Source organism: Plectropomus leopardus, chromosome 5, assembly GCF_008729295.1.
Source record: "Plectropomus leopardus isolate mb chromosome 5, YSFRI_Pleo_2.0, whole genome shotgun sequence".
Lineage (NCBI taxonomy): Eukaryota > Metazoa > Chordata > Actinopteri > Perciformes > Serranidae > Plectropomus > Plectropomus leopardus.
Window position 1 is genome coordinate 33,857,742 of NC_056467.1, and position 16,131 is coordinate 33,873,872.

The following is a 16,131-nucleotide window of genomic DNA, read 5'->3' on the forward strand; positions in this document are numbered from 1 at the left end:
TGGTAGTGCATCATTTATCGAGCAGTCACCACAATGAAAGACTTTCCAGAGGTATAAGTTATGTAAATATTATATCATGTAATATTTTTAATGACTGTGCTGTGTTTCTCCACCAGATGAGCCCTTAAATGAATGAATCTGTTACTCAGCCTTACCCTCTGTATGTCATCATTTCACCTGAACCTGAAGAAACACAAAACAGCTGTTTAAAGCAGTGCAGTTTTTGATATGGATAGCTTCATATATTCCAACAACATAGTGATGACATGTTCAACCTGCAAAAGGATGAGTTGTCTTTGTCATAGTAATTCTGAGTTTCACTTTTAATTGTCCAGCAATGCATAATTGGATCAACAAAGGCCATTATTGGACAAACATTCAGTACATTTTCTCAAAATCTCTGAGTGTCTGTGCTGTGTGTTATGTGCTTTTCTGAGGAGAACCATTACTCTTGCGATGAACCATATCCTTTTCCATTTCTCTACCATCATTTTAAAGTGAAGACGCCACAGTACTCGCGTATTCTCTGATGTTCCTTCAGATACATCAGTAGCACAACATGGTCATTTCTACTGTGCCTATAGCCATACATTCAGACTCCTTTCTTGAGTGCACTGCAATAAGTTTGCACTTAAAAAAATTGCTGTCTGTGAAATTGCATTGATGTTCTGTCTCTTAGGAGCCAGTAATGAGCATTGTAAAAGCAGGAGGCCAAGCGGCTGGCTAGCCAGGCCCTAAGATGGGTAGATATGGCTGTTACTGCTGGATTCAGTCTGGCTCCTAACACACGCACACACACACACACACACACACACACACACACACACACACACACACACACACACACACTGTTATGTCTTTGCCTGACCCATTGAGATGACCACTAGCTCCCCACGCCAGAGCCTGGCTGTTATTCCTGCCATTGAAAGCCCCCTCCCCACTGGAAACCTGATCCAGCCAGTCCACCAACTGCTTCAGAACATCAATAATTAATTATGGAACAATTATTGGCCCCAAGGGTCAGAGAGGGGGGTGGGGGGGGTTGTCATTGGGAGTGAGGGCAGGATTAAGAAAGAGGGGAGTTGTGATTTTCTTTAATAAGTAACACAACATAGGCTTCAAAACAGCATGAAAACCCTCCTCTCTCTCTCTCTCTCTCTCTCTCTCTCTCTCTCAGTTAAACAGGAGGATCTCAGTCCTTCGAGACAAATAGTCCCATGAAAGATTTTTATTTTGAACTTTGAATAACATTCACAAACTGATTTCCATTTCCCCCTTTTTGTTTTTATTTGGGTAAATGCAGAAATATTGGACATAAACAAACATGAAAATTGTTCTATAAATGTATAAATTAACCCTTTAAAAAGACTTATTGTCTTACAGTCAAGTCAGTTTTATTCATAAAGCCCATTATCACAAATCACAGTTTGCCTTAGAGAGCTTTACAGGATACAACATCCCTCTGTCCGTAGACCCTCACGTCATCTGAGGAAAACTCCCCCCCAAAAAACCCTGGGTTATAAAAAAATCAGTACCACAGTCTCTTTCACTGGTTCGGCTTGATGTAGGAGATTGTTTTGGCCACAGTCATGGTTTTAGCCCAACTATATCTGGACCTTTAAATACATTTAAACATGTCAGTCCCACTGAAATTGTATTAAACTGAATTTCACAAAGTCGGACAAACACAACTAGATAATGCAGTCGGGGTCGATTTATTCTGTCATATATGTCGTCAGTCTTTTAGATATTTTTTGTAAGATCACGTCTTACTGATGAATGAATTCTTTGGGAACTTTGAGTGACAGGAATATCTCTGACCTTTCTCTCCCAGTTCCTGACTATATTCCTTTTGTATTTTCTCATGCTTATCCCATGTGACACTCTCAGATATTTCTATGTGGCAGTTGTTCGAGTCACAGTCCTCTTTCACAAGCTTGTGTACAAGTGAATTAGGAACGTTTGATGTTGTGTACTGCAGTTGAAGTCTTTGTTTTGGTTTTCTGTGGATGCAGTTGAGGTTTCTGTAGATGGCGCTTTCTTCTCTGTCTTTTCAGTCTCCGTAGCTGCTCACATTCTCTATCCAGGCGTTCCAAACATTTTTATTTCTTAAACACATTTATACGCACACTGGGCATTCCTTCAGAAGCAGGTGTAAGACATGTGCAGGCCTTATACTCTATAAGGGAAATGTGTGTGTCAGTGTGTGGGGTGTGATATTTTTTACACAAGTGCCAAACACCAAGTTCCCTCCAACAGAAGTATATGAACACCTGGCACGTGTGTCAGTTTGTTTGTGTGTGTGTGGGTGTAGATAAAGACAGGAGTGCCTCCTGTGCTCCAGATGTGGACTTGACAAGTTTAATAGCCATTCTTGTGTTAAACAAACCCATCTCTGAGGTGGGAGACAGAGGAAGGACTGATTCTTCACATTAAGCCTCATTCTCCACGCCTACTTATTCAAGCCTGCAAGAGCCCCATCTGTCTCTGGCTCTCTCTGTCACTCTCTCTCTCTCTTTATAACACACACACACACAAACAAACTGTTTCTCTCCCTCACACTTAACTGTGCACTTACTTCATGCACCCATACCCCCATATGAGAGAAGAAAAAAGTTTTTTATTTATTTATTTTGTTTCTCTTTTACTTGCCGGTTACAAAGTTAGACTATATTTAAGATATTTAAGATTATATTTAAGATAATATCTGGACAGAAAATAACTGCTGTCACTGACTTCACCCTGGACATTATTGGCTGTCAAATACCATATCAATCAATCCTCATGATGCTAACACACTGATAAAGTAGCCAGTAATCATTTTTCTGTACAGCCTGTTTTATGTAAATATAGCAAATAGTTAATGGTGATATGTGTTTCACTGTCTGGCTGCTCAGTCAGCTTTGACTTACTGATATCCCTCTTTGATTGCTGCATCACTGTCATATTTTATAATATTGGAGGCATTTACACTTTTAAGAAAATCATTAAGTAGGAAATACTTAAATTAACAGCGATACTTTCTGTTTGAAAACTGCGATATTGGGCATTGGCATAAATATTGTCAGCTTCAAATTATCAAATGTCATCATTGTCATATAATTGTGTGTTTGTGTGTGTGTCCTCTCAGCGATGCCCCCAGGAAGCCCAGGCCCAATCACCCGTCACGAGTCGTCGGACAGCCTGGCGTCGGACCACAGTGGTCAGGAGGATGAGGAGTGGCTCTCTCAGGTCAGACCTCTACCTTAACCAACATTACAGTGACATTAAGTCAGTCTGTGACGGGCAGGTGATTTATGTTACCTTACAATCTGTGAGACCACAACCACAGTTCAGTCACTGTGCTCTCATGGCTTACTTAGCCGCTTTGGTGAAAAGTAACACTGATTCTTGATGAAAATGTTGAGAGTTTGATTGTGATTGGGGTTTTTTTTATGTGTTTGTTTCTGTTTACTTACTCACTTTGAATAACCCATCACCTTAATTCTAATTTCTGATACCTGTATTAGCCCAGTATGATTAGGTTTTTGGAAAAAATGTACTTAAAAGTAATTAAGTGACTAAAAGTAATGACTAAAATTTGACTAAAATATAACAAGTTTTTGTCATATAAATCAATTTGAAATGGCATAGATGAAAACTGGACTAAACATATGAAGGACAAAAATGGCTAAAATGTGATTAAAAGTAAAACTAGCTTTTTTGTCCAAAGACTGATACTAAATCTGAAATAGCTACCAAAAAGAACACTGTTTTTGGATATGTGCCTGACATAAACTTGAGACTACTCATTCCTGTAAATGGGAATCAGAGTGAATAAAGTTGCCTGAAATTAGAATCGTCAACTTATTACACTCCATTTACATCTTCAGTTTGATATTGCCTCCACTCTGCCTGGTTTATGTGGGGCGGTGGGAATCGATTTTTCCCAAGCCAATCGTTAGAAAAAAAACGTGTTCGCCTAATTTAACTTTATTTAGGTCCACACAGATGCAAACTCATGCCAACATACCTGTTTTGGCGGGGTTTTAGGAGTTGTGATGTCATGAGAGGTAGTCAATTAGAGGTGAAACATTCCCTCTCGGTGGTTGCAGCAAGGACTACAAACCATCATGGCATCCAGTACAACACTACAAGACCCACAGTGAGCCAGCAGGCAGGCAGCCAGTACAGCAAATGCTGCTCAGCTCAAACAAATCAGCTGACTGCCCGAGTGAGGGAGCTGAAGGGGAGGGGGAATCAGTGCATGTGGAGGAGAAGACGATAGGTTCGTTCGAGCCTACCAAGTTCTGCGCCGAACCGATCACCAGCAGTCAACAAGCAATGCACGTCGGTTAGATTTGTGTACGAGCCTAGTCTGACTTGCTCTGAGGTGGCTGCAGATTTTAGAGCCAGGCGCCGCAGGTGCTCTCCGCCAACTGCTAACACCTGGCTCTCAGCTGATCAAACAGCTGATTGGTTGACCTGATGTTGACTTACCAATATGACGTGCCAGATAAACGTTTTATTGTTGTTGAATTTCAGAAATTTGGAATTCATTTGTCTTATTTGAAGTAATTTTTGTTGTGACTGACAGTGATGTTTTGCAGTCACAAAGACTAACTGCATTTATCATAAACAATACAGAGTCTATTGTATTGTATTTTAATTATTTTAAAGCAAGACGGAAAATAAAGAGTCAGGATTAAACAGCACAGAGACTTGTGGTCAGTATCCTGAGTGTGGTGTGAGGATTCTTAAAATAACGTGTACAGATGTGAAGCCCTGAGCATAGGCTGTCTGACTGATCTGAGAGCTTCTTTGATGGTTTTGATGTAGTTTTTTTTAGGGTGACAGGTGTACTTAGCGGATTTATATACAGCAACAAACTGATATAATACTGATTTACATGAGAATTCATGTAAATGAAGGCTGAACCATGAACAGAAATAACAGATCGCCTGTATAATATTTTAAAAATTTACACTGTGATCAATACAATAATTTGAGACTGTAAACAGACTGATGAACGGATCTGATAAGATTTGAATGAATAGAAATAAAATCTAACAGGATATGAGTGCCTCCATGGCTTCCTGTGCAGACTGAAGGCTGCTTGAAGAGTCAGAAGACCGTCTGACCTGATCGCAGCTTTTTGTCACTGCCTCCTGCTGCGGCCGCCTGCTCTTATCCGCTGTCCAGGCGAGGTGCAGCTCAGCTCAAACGAACCTAATGATTAAGACAGACAGAGAAGAACTGAATTTTTTTGTTATTTACCCAGAAGACAGTGAAGTGGAGTTTTGATTTACATACCTTTTTTGTTTAGTTTAACTTCTGTCTAAAAGAAATAAGCTGACATTTTAAAGAAGATAGAATACACCGAGTTTAAGTTGGAAAGCAACTTTTGATTGTTGATTTGGCTTATAATGACTTGTAATGATTTATAAGGGGCAAGGGTCTTACAGATGCTCTTCACTTGTCATAAACTGGAGGTTGAATACTGGGGCTTATAATGCATTATAAATATCTACACTTATCATTGTATGTGTTAAGTAAAGTGAGGTGCATATTGATGCATTTATGATAATTTATTCTTCATCATAATGTTTCATTGTAGGTGTTTAGTAAAGTACAATTATTATTATGCATTTATAATAATATATGCCTCATTATAAGTGATTAATGCGTACCATTCACTGGAATATTTTGAAAATAAATTTAAAAAGACTGAATTTTGACAATGTGTCAGAGAGTCAGAGCTTTTAGCCACAGAGTTAGATTTCACAAAGACTGTGGATCTTGCAATGTCAGAGGTGGACAGAAACTGTTGCTGCCCTTGAAATCCACAGTGAGTATGCCATATGCTAGCTAGCTAACCACTGTCCTCATACCAAACAGGCTATTTCCAAGCTAAGTTTGCCACTGGAATGTTTGCTATTAGCCTACAAGCTAACCATATGATTTAACTGAAGATTGCTAGCTCCACTCATATACATGGATACATGATATGATTTTTGAAAATAGCAATTTTATGTTCAAACATACAGTTAGCTTGCAGGCTAATAGCAAACAATCCAGTAGCTAATGTTAGCTAACAGGTAGACCATACAGTGGTTAGCTGGCTAGCTTACAGCACCAGAAGAAATCTTATTCCCGTCTTAGCTCCACATTGTCCTCTTTTTCCACAGTCAAAGACAAATGTAGCTAAATATGCACATTTATATACACTTTTCAACTGACTGAAGAATATAACTGGAGACAATGAGTACTAGCCAATCACAGCACAATAATACAGACTACTAGTCAGTCACAGTACAGTAGGGTGGGAGCAGACGAACGTCCTCGCATTCAGGAAAAAAAAGGTCTCGGTTCTCTTGTGGAAAAGGTGGACAGAGTGGATTTGAGCAGAGATAAAGAGTGACTCTTTGACATGGCCTCCCATTTGTACCACTAAACACTGGAGAAGAAAGAAGTGGGCAGAGATGCAGCTCTGAAATCCCTGGTGAGTATGCTGCACGCTGTAAGTTAGCGAGCTAACCACACAGGGGCCTCTGCAAGCGAACTTTAGCTATTGGATTGTTTACCATTAGCCTGCAAGATAACCATATGGTTCAACTTACCATTGCTAGCTTCAAAATTCATATATCAAGTAATCATGTATTTTTGAACCAAGCAATCTTCAGCTAAATCATGCGGTTAGCTTGTAGGCTAATAGCAAACATCCCAGTGGCTAACTTAGCTTGCAGATAGCCTGTTGGGTATGGGGACAGTGGTTAGCTAGCTAGCTAGTGACAGCATATAGCATATTCACTGCAGACTTCAAGGACTGCATCAATTTCTGTCCACCTCAGACACTGCAAGATCCCCAGTCTTTGTGAAATCGAGTATAGATATTTATAATGCATTATAAGCCCCAGCATTCAACCTCTAGTTTATAACAAGTCAAGAGCATCCATAACACCTTTGCCATTTATAAATCATTATAAGTCAAATCTATAATGATTTATGACTGTTGATATAGTGCATCAGTAAGCATTATGTGTGTTTATGAGTGTATTCATGAAGCATTATAAATGCATTTTATTTACTATGAATGCCATCACAATGCATTATGGATGTTCTTGTTACAACTGGTGAACCAGGCGGAAAAATAAAACAGGAAACAACATGAATGAATGAAAACAACCTAAGAAACCTGAGCTGTGACAGTTCTCTTCATAGAAAGTGTTAACAAATTAAGAATTAGCAGTCCAAATACCCAAACTGTCAATGCAAAGATTTAGTCTTAATTCATTTTTTACATGTTCTTGTTTATTCATATTTGCTAACAGTATTTGGATCTTAAATTTTTGGATTGATGCACATTTACTCTTCTGGCTGAGTGAAACAGGATCACATCCATTGTGTCTTCTTCTTAATCATAAACGACATCCTAAATTGTGCTGAAATGTTCACAGCATTTGGTCAAGGCATGTTAGAAAAATCCAGTACACACACTCTGTCTTTTCAGCTTGGTTAACCCTCAATGCACTCATCTCTGGTGTCGGCAGGTAACCCACTACATTTTCACCATCAATAATTCCACTGCATGCATAATTGATTAGTTAAAATGCACCCCACTTAGCTTGCAGAGGCCCTGGTCTATATCTGCCATGATAGTTTGCCAGGAGCAAAACTATCCATTGCACTAACCTAGATTTTTGTCGACTTCCTGTCAGAGCAGTGGTAGTGATGTATTCTTCAAGATCTTTATACCTTAGCATGTACAACTCTATCTACGAAAAAGTCGGGATGCTGTGTTGTTTTAAAACAGAATGCAATGATTTGCAAATTGTATTCGACCTGTATTAAACTGAATACAGTACTAAGACAAAATATTTGATGTTCAACCTTATAAACTTCATTGTTTTTTGTAAATATACACTCACTCTAAATTTGATGCCTGCAGTACATTTCAAAAAAGTTGCCATAGGGGCAACAAAAGACTGGGAAATTTGTATAAAAACTTGCGCACTGGGTCAAGATACTGTAAGTGATAGTAAAAAGCTATTGAAATCATTAACTTTTCTTCCTTTTTGTAACTTCTTAACTATATGTAATTGTGATTTTCTTTGTATTGAATTGCACTAGTAACACTGCTGCTATAACATATAGTAATGTTGCTTGATGTAGTATCAGACTGCTGGAGTTCTTTCTAGTTCAGTGTTTTTCACTCCCCTCTGGCTTGTTATATTATTGCCTTTTGTCATGCTTTTAGAAGAGGGTCTTTGATGATGATCTTTTATGGTTTCTTATACCATACCATCCGGACAGTATTAAATATTATTGGTGATATGTCTTTGAACTACTGTTATTGCAGATGACGTTGGTCCGTACCATGGACCATTACTCTGAATAAGCTGGACAGTCATTGCTTTTTATTCTTAAAGACTGAGAAAAGTTTTGGAGTGCTTAAAAACACCTGTTTGGAACATTCTACCGATAACCAGCTTATTTGGTAATTTGTGATAGTATCATGACTGTTAATGAAAAGGGCATCCTCAAAAGGCTCAGACATTCACAAGCCAAGACAGCACGAGGTTCACCACTTCAACAGTCAAACTTTTTCATTAACATACTTCTAATTACAACCCCAACTCCAAAAAAGTCGGGACCCGATTTAAAACTAAAGTAAAAACAGAATGCAATGCTTTACAAATTCTTTTTGACCATACAGTACAAATACAAGATATTTAATGGTCAAACTGATATTTTTATGTGTAAATATATTCTAATTCTGGATTTGATGCCTACAACCTGTGTCATAAAAGTTGGGACATGAGCAACCAAAGACAGGGAGCATTGTGAAATGTTTGGAAATCATGGATGTCATGTTCTCTGGGATAAAGAGAAAAAGGACCATCTAGATTGTTACCAGCTCAAAGTTCAAAGCCAGCATCTATGATGTTGTTGGGGTGATAGGTGCTCAAGGTATCATGGGTAACTTCACATCTTTGTGAAGGTCGTATAAGTGCTTAAAGGTACATACAGGTTTTTAAGCAACATCTCGTCACCATCCAGGCGAAGTCTTTTTCAGGTATGTCCTGCTTATTCCAGGAAAACAATGCCAAGCCACAATCTGCATGTGTTCCAAAGCATGGCTTAGTAAAAGCATTACATTCTGTTTTGATTCACATTTTATATATTTTCCCACTTTTTGAATTGTGGTTGTACTAAAGATGATTTGAAAGCAGCTCTTTTGGAAAATTGTCAGTGTGACTGCTAACGAAGTGAGGATCAGGCATACTGAAAACCTTTCCTTTCCCACCGCTTTTTGGGAAAGATTTGTCAATTTGATGTGATGAAAAGGGTGTAACATAGGTCATAGGAGATGATTGATGGTAAAAAAAAAAATGTTCAAGATTTTAGTCTTTTTTAGTCTTTTGTAATTCATGATATATGTGTGTGTTCTAGGGCACTGTGCATGAAGAAGGCACAACATATTTTAGTCCACAAAACAATAGGTGACATCATGGTAGCTCGGGGCAGCTATGGCTCCTGGGGTAGAGCAGGCCGTCCACTTATTGGAAGGTTGGTGGTTCCATCTCCAGCTCCTACAGTCAATTTTCAAAGTTTGGACAAGATGCAGAACTCCAAATTGCTCCTGATAATGTCAGTGTGTGAGTGTGTATAAATGATTCAAAACTTAGTAGCAGATGGCACCTTGTACAGTAGCCTATGCCAGCAGTGTATGAATGCATGTGTGAATGGGTGAATGTGTTTTGCGGTGTAAAAGCACTTTGAGTGGTCAAAAAATGACTAGAAAGGTGTGATTCAAGTGCGGGTATTTGCCAGTAGCTGCATCCTTTATTCTATACAGTCTGTGGGTAAAGCCCAATGCAGTTATACAGACTTACCTCTACCTTGGTTTCGAACATGCATTTTACCCATTATTCACCTTGATGCCAGATCTACTGAGGTTAAGATTTTGAGGTGAAATTTGAGGCAACATGTCATTGGCTCTGTCCGTCGAGATGGAAGGGGAGGGGGTTGAGGGTTGGCACTGGACTGTAACATCTGGACCTTCCATCCCACTGCAAAGAGAGCACACCGGCAGCTGTTCAGCTCGACAGCTGGGCGTGACATTTATGGTGTTAACTGGCAAAGCACATACACACAAAGTGGCAATCCTCCTCCCTCCTTCTGTGGCCTAATATGCACAACTGTGATGGACCACCTATATCTAAGTGTGTGTTTGCATCTATATGTGTGTTAATATAGACACACAGAGGAATAAGAGAGCATAAGCTGTCACTTTTTTCTGAGATGTTGGCACTTGGCAGCTGGAGTGGAGCGAGACTGTGAGCTAAGAGCTGGGCTGAGGTGAGAGACCAACACATACGAAATAAAGATAATGAAATGTGAATAGTGAGACAACAAGAGGCATTTTAAGTGCTGCAGGGAGTTGAAAAGTCAGAGTTAGTGTGTGAGAGCAGTGAAAAGTGGGAGACCAAGGCAGGGGATGGTTAGTCAGTAAATTCAAGGCAAAAAGGAGATGGAGAATGGAGGAGGCAGTGATAGTTCAATGTTTATGAGTCAGCCACTCCGAAGATCTCTCCTATCCTACTTTCAGCCAGCATTAGTGCCACTCAGTTCAGGCGCCCATGGACTGCCTGCCTTGCCAGCACCATCTTATTCTCCCAGTAGGCCTCACCTCAGCCTCGCTGCCATGCTGTTGCTCATGTCACACTCCTATTAACCCCCTGGGAATGTTTCCCATCATGCTGCCAGCACTCCCAACACACACAAGACCTTGACGAGTTCTGACAATATCCTCAGACTTTCAGTGGTGCAGGAGTACAGCAAGCTTTTACTTGGATGTCACATAACTGGTTTTAACAGACGACATCACATCACCTCTGTTCTGGTTTCTCTCCATTAGCTCCCTGTGCATTTTAGAATTTATTTTAAGATTTGACTCATCACTTTTAAAGCTCGTCTGGAAAACAGAAATGTTGACCCCATATGAGCCAGTTTGCTGCCTTAGATCCTCAGGTGGGCCATTCCAAAGTTGAGGCTTAAAACTAAAGGTGATCAGACTTTTGGCCCTCAGCTTAGGTATGACCTGTCACGGGAGACAAGACTGACAGAATCAGTGAATTCTTTTAAACCACTTTTTAAAACCAATTGTTATAATGTCATGTTTTCTTTTTATTTATTTTATTTATGTTTTACTTATTTTTATTGCCTTTTTATGTTGTTTTATTGTTTTTGTTTTTTTTTCTTGTTTTTTTTTTTTGTCTTTTTTTTTATTGTCATTTTGTGTCCTGAATCTTGTATTTATTTTTCCTCTTTTTTTTTTTTTATTGTTATATTAACTCGGCCCAAGTTTTGTTTTGCTTATGTTTGATGGGACTGTTTGGCTTTCTCTTGGTATATTGCCCTCCGAGTGTTCCATTTCTGCCTTTGCTTTGTTTTTCAAAGCACTTTGTAAAGATGCTCTGTATTTAGTTATTACTGTTGTTGTATTATAATCAACTGAGTACATTTGGCACATAGATTGACACCAAACCACGTTAAATCCGCTGATGCTGACTCCTCAGGATAACTGCCAGGACTCTGTCCTGGACTAATTGCTGATGGATTAGTAGAGGAGGGTATGTTTAAAGAGTGACACAGATGTTTTGTGGACGGCAGAGTCAGTCTGTCCATTGTTTCATGGGTCAGTCCTCCACTTTGGTTCAGACTGGAATATTCAAAACAACAGGATAGATTGTTGTGACATTTTGTTCAGACGTTTGTGGCTTCCAGCTGATAAATTGTTATGACTTTGTTGATGGTCCGACTTTTCCTCGAGCACCAGCCTTTTGCTGCCATGTGTGGTTTTGAGTGAAATGTATGGATGACAACTGGATGGATTGCCATGAAATTTGACACACAAATCCACTTTGCTTCCAGAATGAATTATGATAACTGACTAACTTTTTATATAGCACCATTATCAGGTCAAAATTGTATTCTTACATTTCTGCCTAAATACCTACAAAACTAACTGAATTTCCATCAGCCTCAGCTTTACTCTATGATAAGTCTCAACAGGAATATGTTAGCATAATAACATTGAATTAAGATGATGAACATGGTGTTGGGAACAGTCAGGTTAAAGGCATTAAAATGAATGTCAGAAATACATAAGAATTTAAAAAAAAAATAGCTAATAGTTATGTTAAATAATATGATTAATTTACATTAAATCACAATGGCATACCACTTTCTGAAAAAGTTGTAGCCTCTTTATTAACTTCAACTATCAAGTTATGATTGACCTTAACTTGATTAAAGTTAATCAAATGTTAATGAACAGTGGTCTTCCACTTGAAAGTCGAGGGTTTGTTTCCACTCTTAAGAATGCTGCAGTTGCTTGGAGCATCATAAAATTCTACTGCCGAGTGCATCTCATATTGCTACTAAAGAGTGCCTCCAGTGTCGGTGTCTCACACAGAGGATGTGTAGCGTGTACAGCATGACAGAATGAAGCAAATGTTGCAAATAATTTTAGATGGCAGTATTTACAGCAGAAAGTATCCTGGAAAAAAGTGACTTTAGAAGAGAGCTATGTTGAACGAAGTTATGATGTATGTGTTTCATAGTGAGCACTCACACTGCTGCCCTTCAAAATTTTCTTTGTAGCTGATTTTTTGAATTTTTTTTTGTGTGCTGACAAAGTAATCTTACTTAAATTTTACTAAGATTTCAGTAGGTAATAGCAAGTCATGTAATGGGATGTAATGGATGCTTTATTTATTTTAGAACATGAACAATAAGACAATAGAAACACACAGTTTGTTTTTAGAAAGACTGCTGAAAGAAATGTTCACTGAGAGATTGCATTGATACCCTTGTATTCTCAGGTGGAGATTGTGACCCATACAGGGCCCCACAGGCGCCTGTGGATGGGGCCCCAGTTTCAATTTAAGACTATTCACCCTTCAGGCCAGACCACAGTCATCTCCTCCTCCTCCTCAGTCCTTCAGTCCCAGGGCCCAACTGATGTCCAGCAGCCCCTGTTGGACTTTGACACAGACGACCTGGACTTGCACAGCCTGAGGTACTTTGAAACTTTCAAGGAGTTTTGGTGTGTGAATTTGCACTCTTAAAAATCTAAATCAGGAAAAAACACTCATTATAAAGGGGGTTTGCAAAAAATACCTGTTTTTTTTTTTTCAAAAACAAGTTAGGACACTCTAATTTCCAAGAAATTATCCAAACAAGAGTGCGGATAGGAATATGATAATCATAGAAATAATAATCATAATGTAATCATAGGAATCCCCACAATTATCTCTCTAGCATAGACAGCTTTAAATTTCATTACTAAAATGATTTAGATTTAACTGTAAGTGTTTAATTATTTACATATACTGTATTGCAGGATCCAGCCAGTCCGTTCAGACCCAGTCAGCATGCCTGGTTCATCACGTCTGGTGGCTGATCGCAGAGGACAGTCCAACATCATGGACACAGGATCAGGTAGGACAGTGTAATGGTTTCCTCTGCTGTATTGAAACACCTACTCTTCTGCTCTGTGATCTTTGGTTCTTTCATTTTATAACTCTCCCTCCTGTTTCATTCACACGTCGCTCATTCTATTCCACCTACCTTAGTACAGTCTCTCGTTGTGTAAAGCTGGTGTATCCCGTCTATCTCATCATTTGAGTCAGACTCTGTTGTAGTGCTGTCTTTGTGGTCCATGTTTGAGCCATATTTAGGTATACTTACATTAATATCCAACACTATGATTTATTTATTTATTTTTTATCTTTTTTTAAGACAGATGAATGAAATAAATGTTCCAGTTAATGGAAGAAAGGCATTCAGATATTTACCAGGTCTCAGAGACAGTTAGCAGGTAGCCATCTATACTACATTGCCACGTTGTTATGCTTCATTTTGTTGCTAATTGTCATTTAGATTTCCTGTATTAATTGTCAATTGTCTGGTGACAAATGTTCCAGTGTTTAGATCGTGTTCCATGTGGCAATCAAATTGAAAACTTGTTTTTTTTTTTTTTTTTTTACTGAGGTGACTAAAATTGAATTTATCTAAGTCTAATTGAAGCTGTTATATCTTGCCTGCACCAAATGCTATAACCTTCACTGATTGGAGGGATTACTGTGGGAAAGGGATGTGAGTCCAAACTCAAACCAGTTGTGCATTTTTAAAGGAATATTTGGAGATTTTGCTCAGTTTAAGAGTTTTAGCTTTCTAGTACATAATGAAAGCATACAGAGACAAAATGATACACTCGGTAAAGTACCTGCAAATGCTTCCCCTGTTGAGAGGACATTGAAAGACTTGGGGTATTTTTTGGCATGTGTCTTTTTTGTAGCTAAAGGGAGACTGCTCAGCTGAAATCATTTTTGCCAAGAAATATAACTCTGAATAAGTTCAAAAAATTCATCTGTCTGTCTGTTCCATCAGTCCGTCCTGTGTTGTGAAGGCCTTGAGAGAATGTCCTCAAATTTGGCACAGATGTCCATTTGGACTCAAGGATGAACTGCTTACATTTTGGTGGTCATAGGTCAAAGCACAAGGTTATTGTGACCTCCTCTTACCTATTCTTGTTCTAAAGCCTAATTTATGCTTGGGCACATAACACTTTTGAAGAGTATTGCTTAACAGAAATGACATATTTTTGACAGAGAAAAAGGGTTGCACAATACTTTTCATTCATGTCGCACACATGCAGAAATTCCCTGTGTCATATTTTGTTGCATAATGTGATTGGTAGTGTTATTATTGTCTCCACGGAGATAATTTTAAATCCACGCCAACTCTGACATGCATTCAGCGTCTCTGTCTGCAGACGCAGCCTCCTGTCAGCAGCAGCTCCTGCAGAGCTGAGAGGACAGAGGCTGGTCAAACTCCCTTCACTAGGCTGGCTTATATCAGACATTTACTAAACCTAAATATTTTTCATGTCAGTACCACGGGAGGAAATCAACAGAGTTTGTGTTTATTGATTTATTAATTTTTTTGCCTGCCCACCATAACGAGTGAGGAGAATCTGCATGTCAGAGACGGATTGGGGTCAATAAGGTCAATAAGAAACACACACTTATGCAGCAGGTTGTTTGTGTGATTTAAACAGTTGTCTGTGCAGATTAATCTTTAGTACAGACTCGGACTGCAGGGTGTCTCTGGTTACCATGGAGATGACTAAAACCTTTCACCAAAGCATAAATTGAAAACATCAGGCTGCTCTTTTATTTGAATTCAGCCATAAGAATGCCATGAGGGAATTTTCTCAGATTTGGCACAAACATCCAGTTAAACTCAAGAGGGAATTGATTGAATATTAGTACTCAAAGGTTAAGGTTACTGTGACCTCACAAAATACGTTTTTAGCCATATCTCAGGATCAGAAAGGGACACATACTGAATTGATGACACTCATTTTTGGTGCCCACCTTGAAACTTTGCTGATTGTACAGGTCTTCAGTTCTGCAGGGTTGAAGATATGTGTTAAGCATCCATGTTTTCACAAACATGGATGATAACTGTAACTGCAGCTTGATGGGTTTGTGGAGGCAAACAGCTGCGAGGCAGTTCTTCTATTTTGCACATATTACATACTCCAAGTACTACTGCAAGTGCTCAGGTGGGAGCCTGCTGTAGTTAAAAGGAAAATGAGTTTAATGTAAAAGAGATACCCTCTGCTGTTGTCTGACACAGAAAGTCAGTGTGTTAGACAGGCCATTCAGCAGCTTTGCTTCATCCTGTTGTTTTCACTCTTATTGTTATGTGTACTGTGTCTTTATTCTATAATTACATATTGTGATTTTTTTGAATTGGCCTTTATTGTCTATCAAGCACTGAACAGGACTGATTTAGTTTGGAGTGATTTTGATGTCTCTTTACATGTCTCCTTTAATCTGGTTTCAATGTTTCGATAATCCAATCACACACAGATGAGAGGATTCCCCTTTGAAATATGTCTTTTACTCTCAAAGTGTAATGCAGTTACATGAGTCTTGGAAGTGAAGTGGGTATGTTTGTGTGTGTGTGTGTGTGTGTGTGTGTGTGTGTGTGTGTGTGTGTGTGTGTGTGTGTGTGTGTGTGTGTGTGTGCGTGCGTGCGTGCGTGCGTGTGCGTGCGTGTGTGTGCGTGTGT

At 39.0% G+C, this 16,131-nt stretch overlaps 1 protein-coding gene across 1 annotated transcript in view; it reads left to right on the forward strand.

Annotated features, from left to right (window-relative positions):
• bcas3 (BCAS3 microtubule associated cell migration factor) overlaps window positions 1-16,131 on the forward strand; it is a 273,341-nt gene that overhangs the window by 159,717 nt on the left and 97,493 nt on the right. Inside the window, 3 exon segments of the mRNA XM_042486205.1 lie at window positions 3,131-3,231; window positions 12,870-13,066; window positions 13,391-13,488. Coding sequence (XP_042342139.1) covers window positions 3,131-3,231; window positions 12,870-13,066; window positions 13,391-13,488 — 396 coding nt within the window.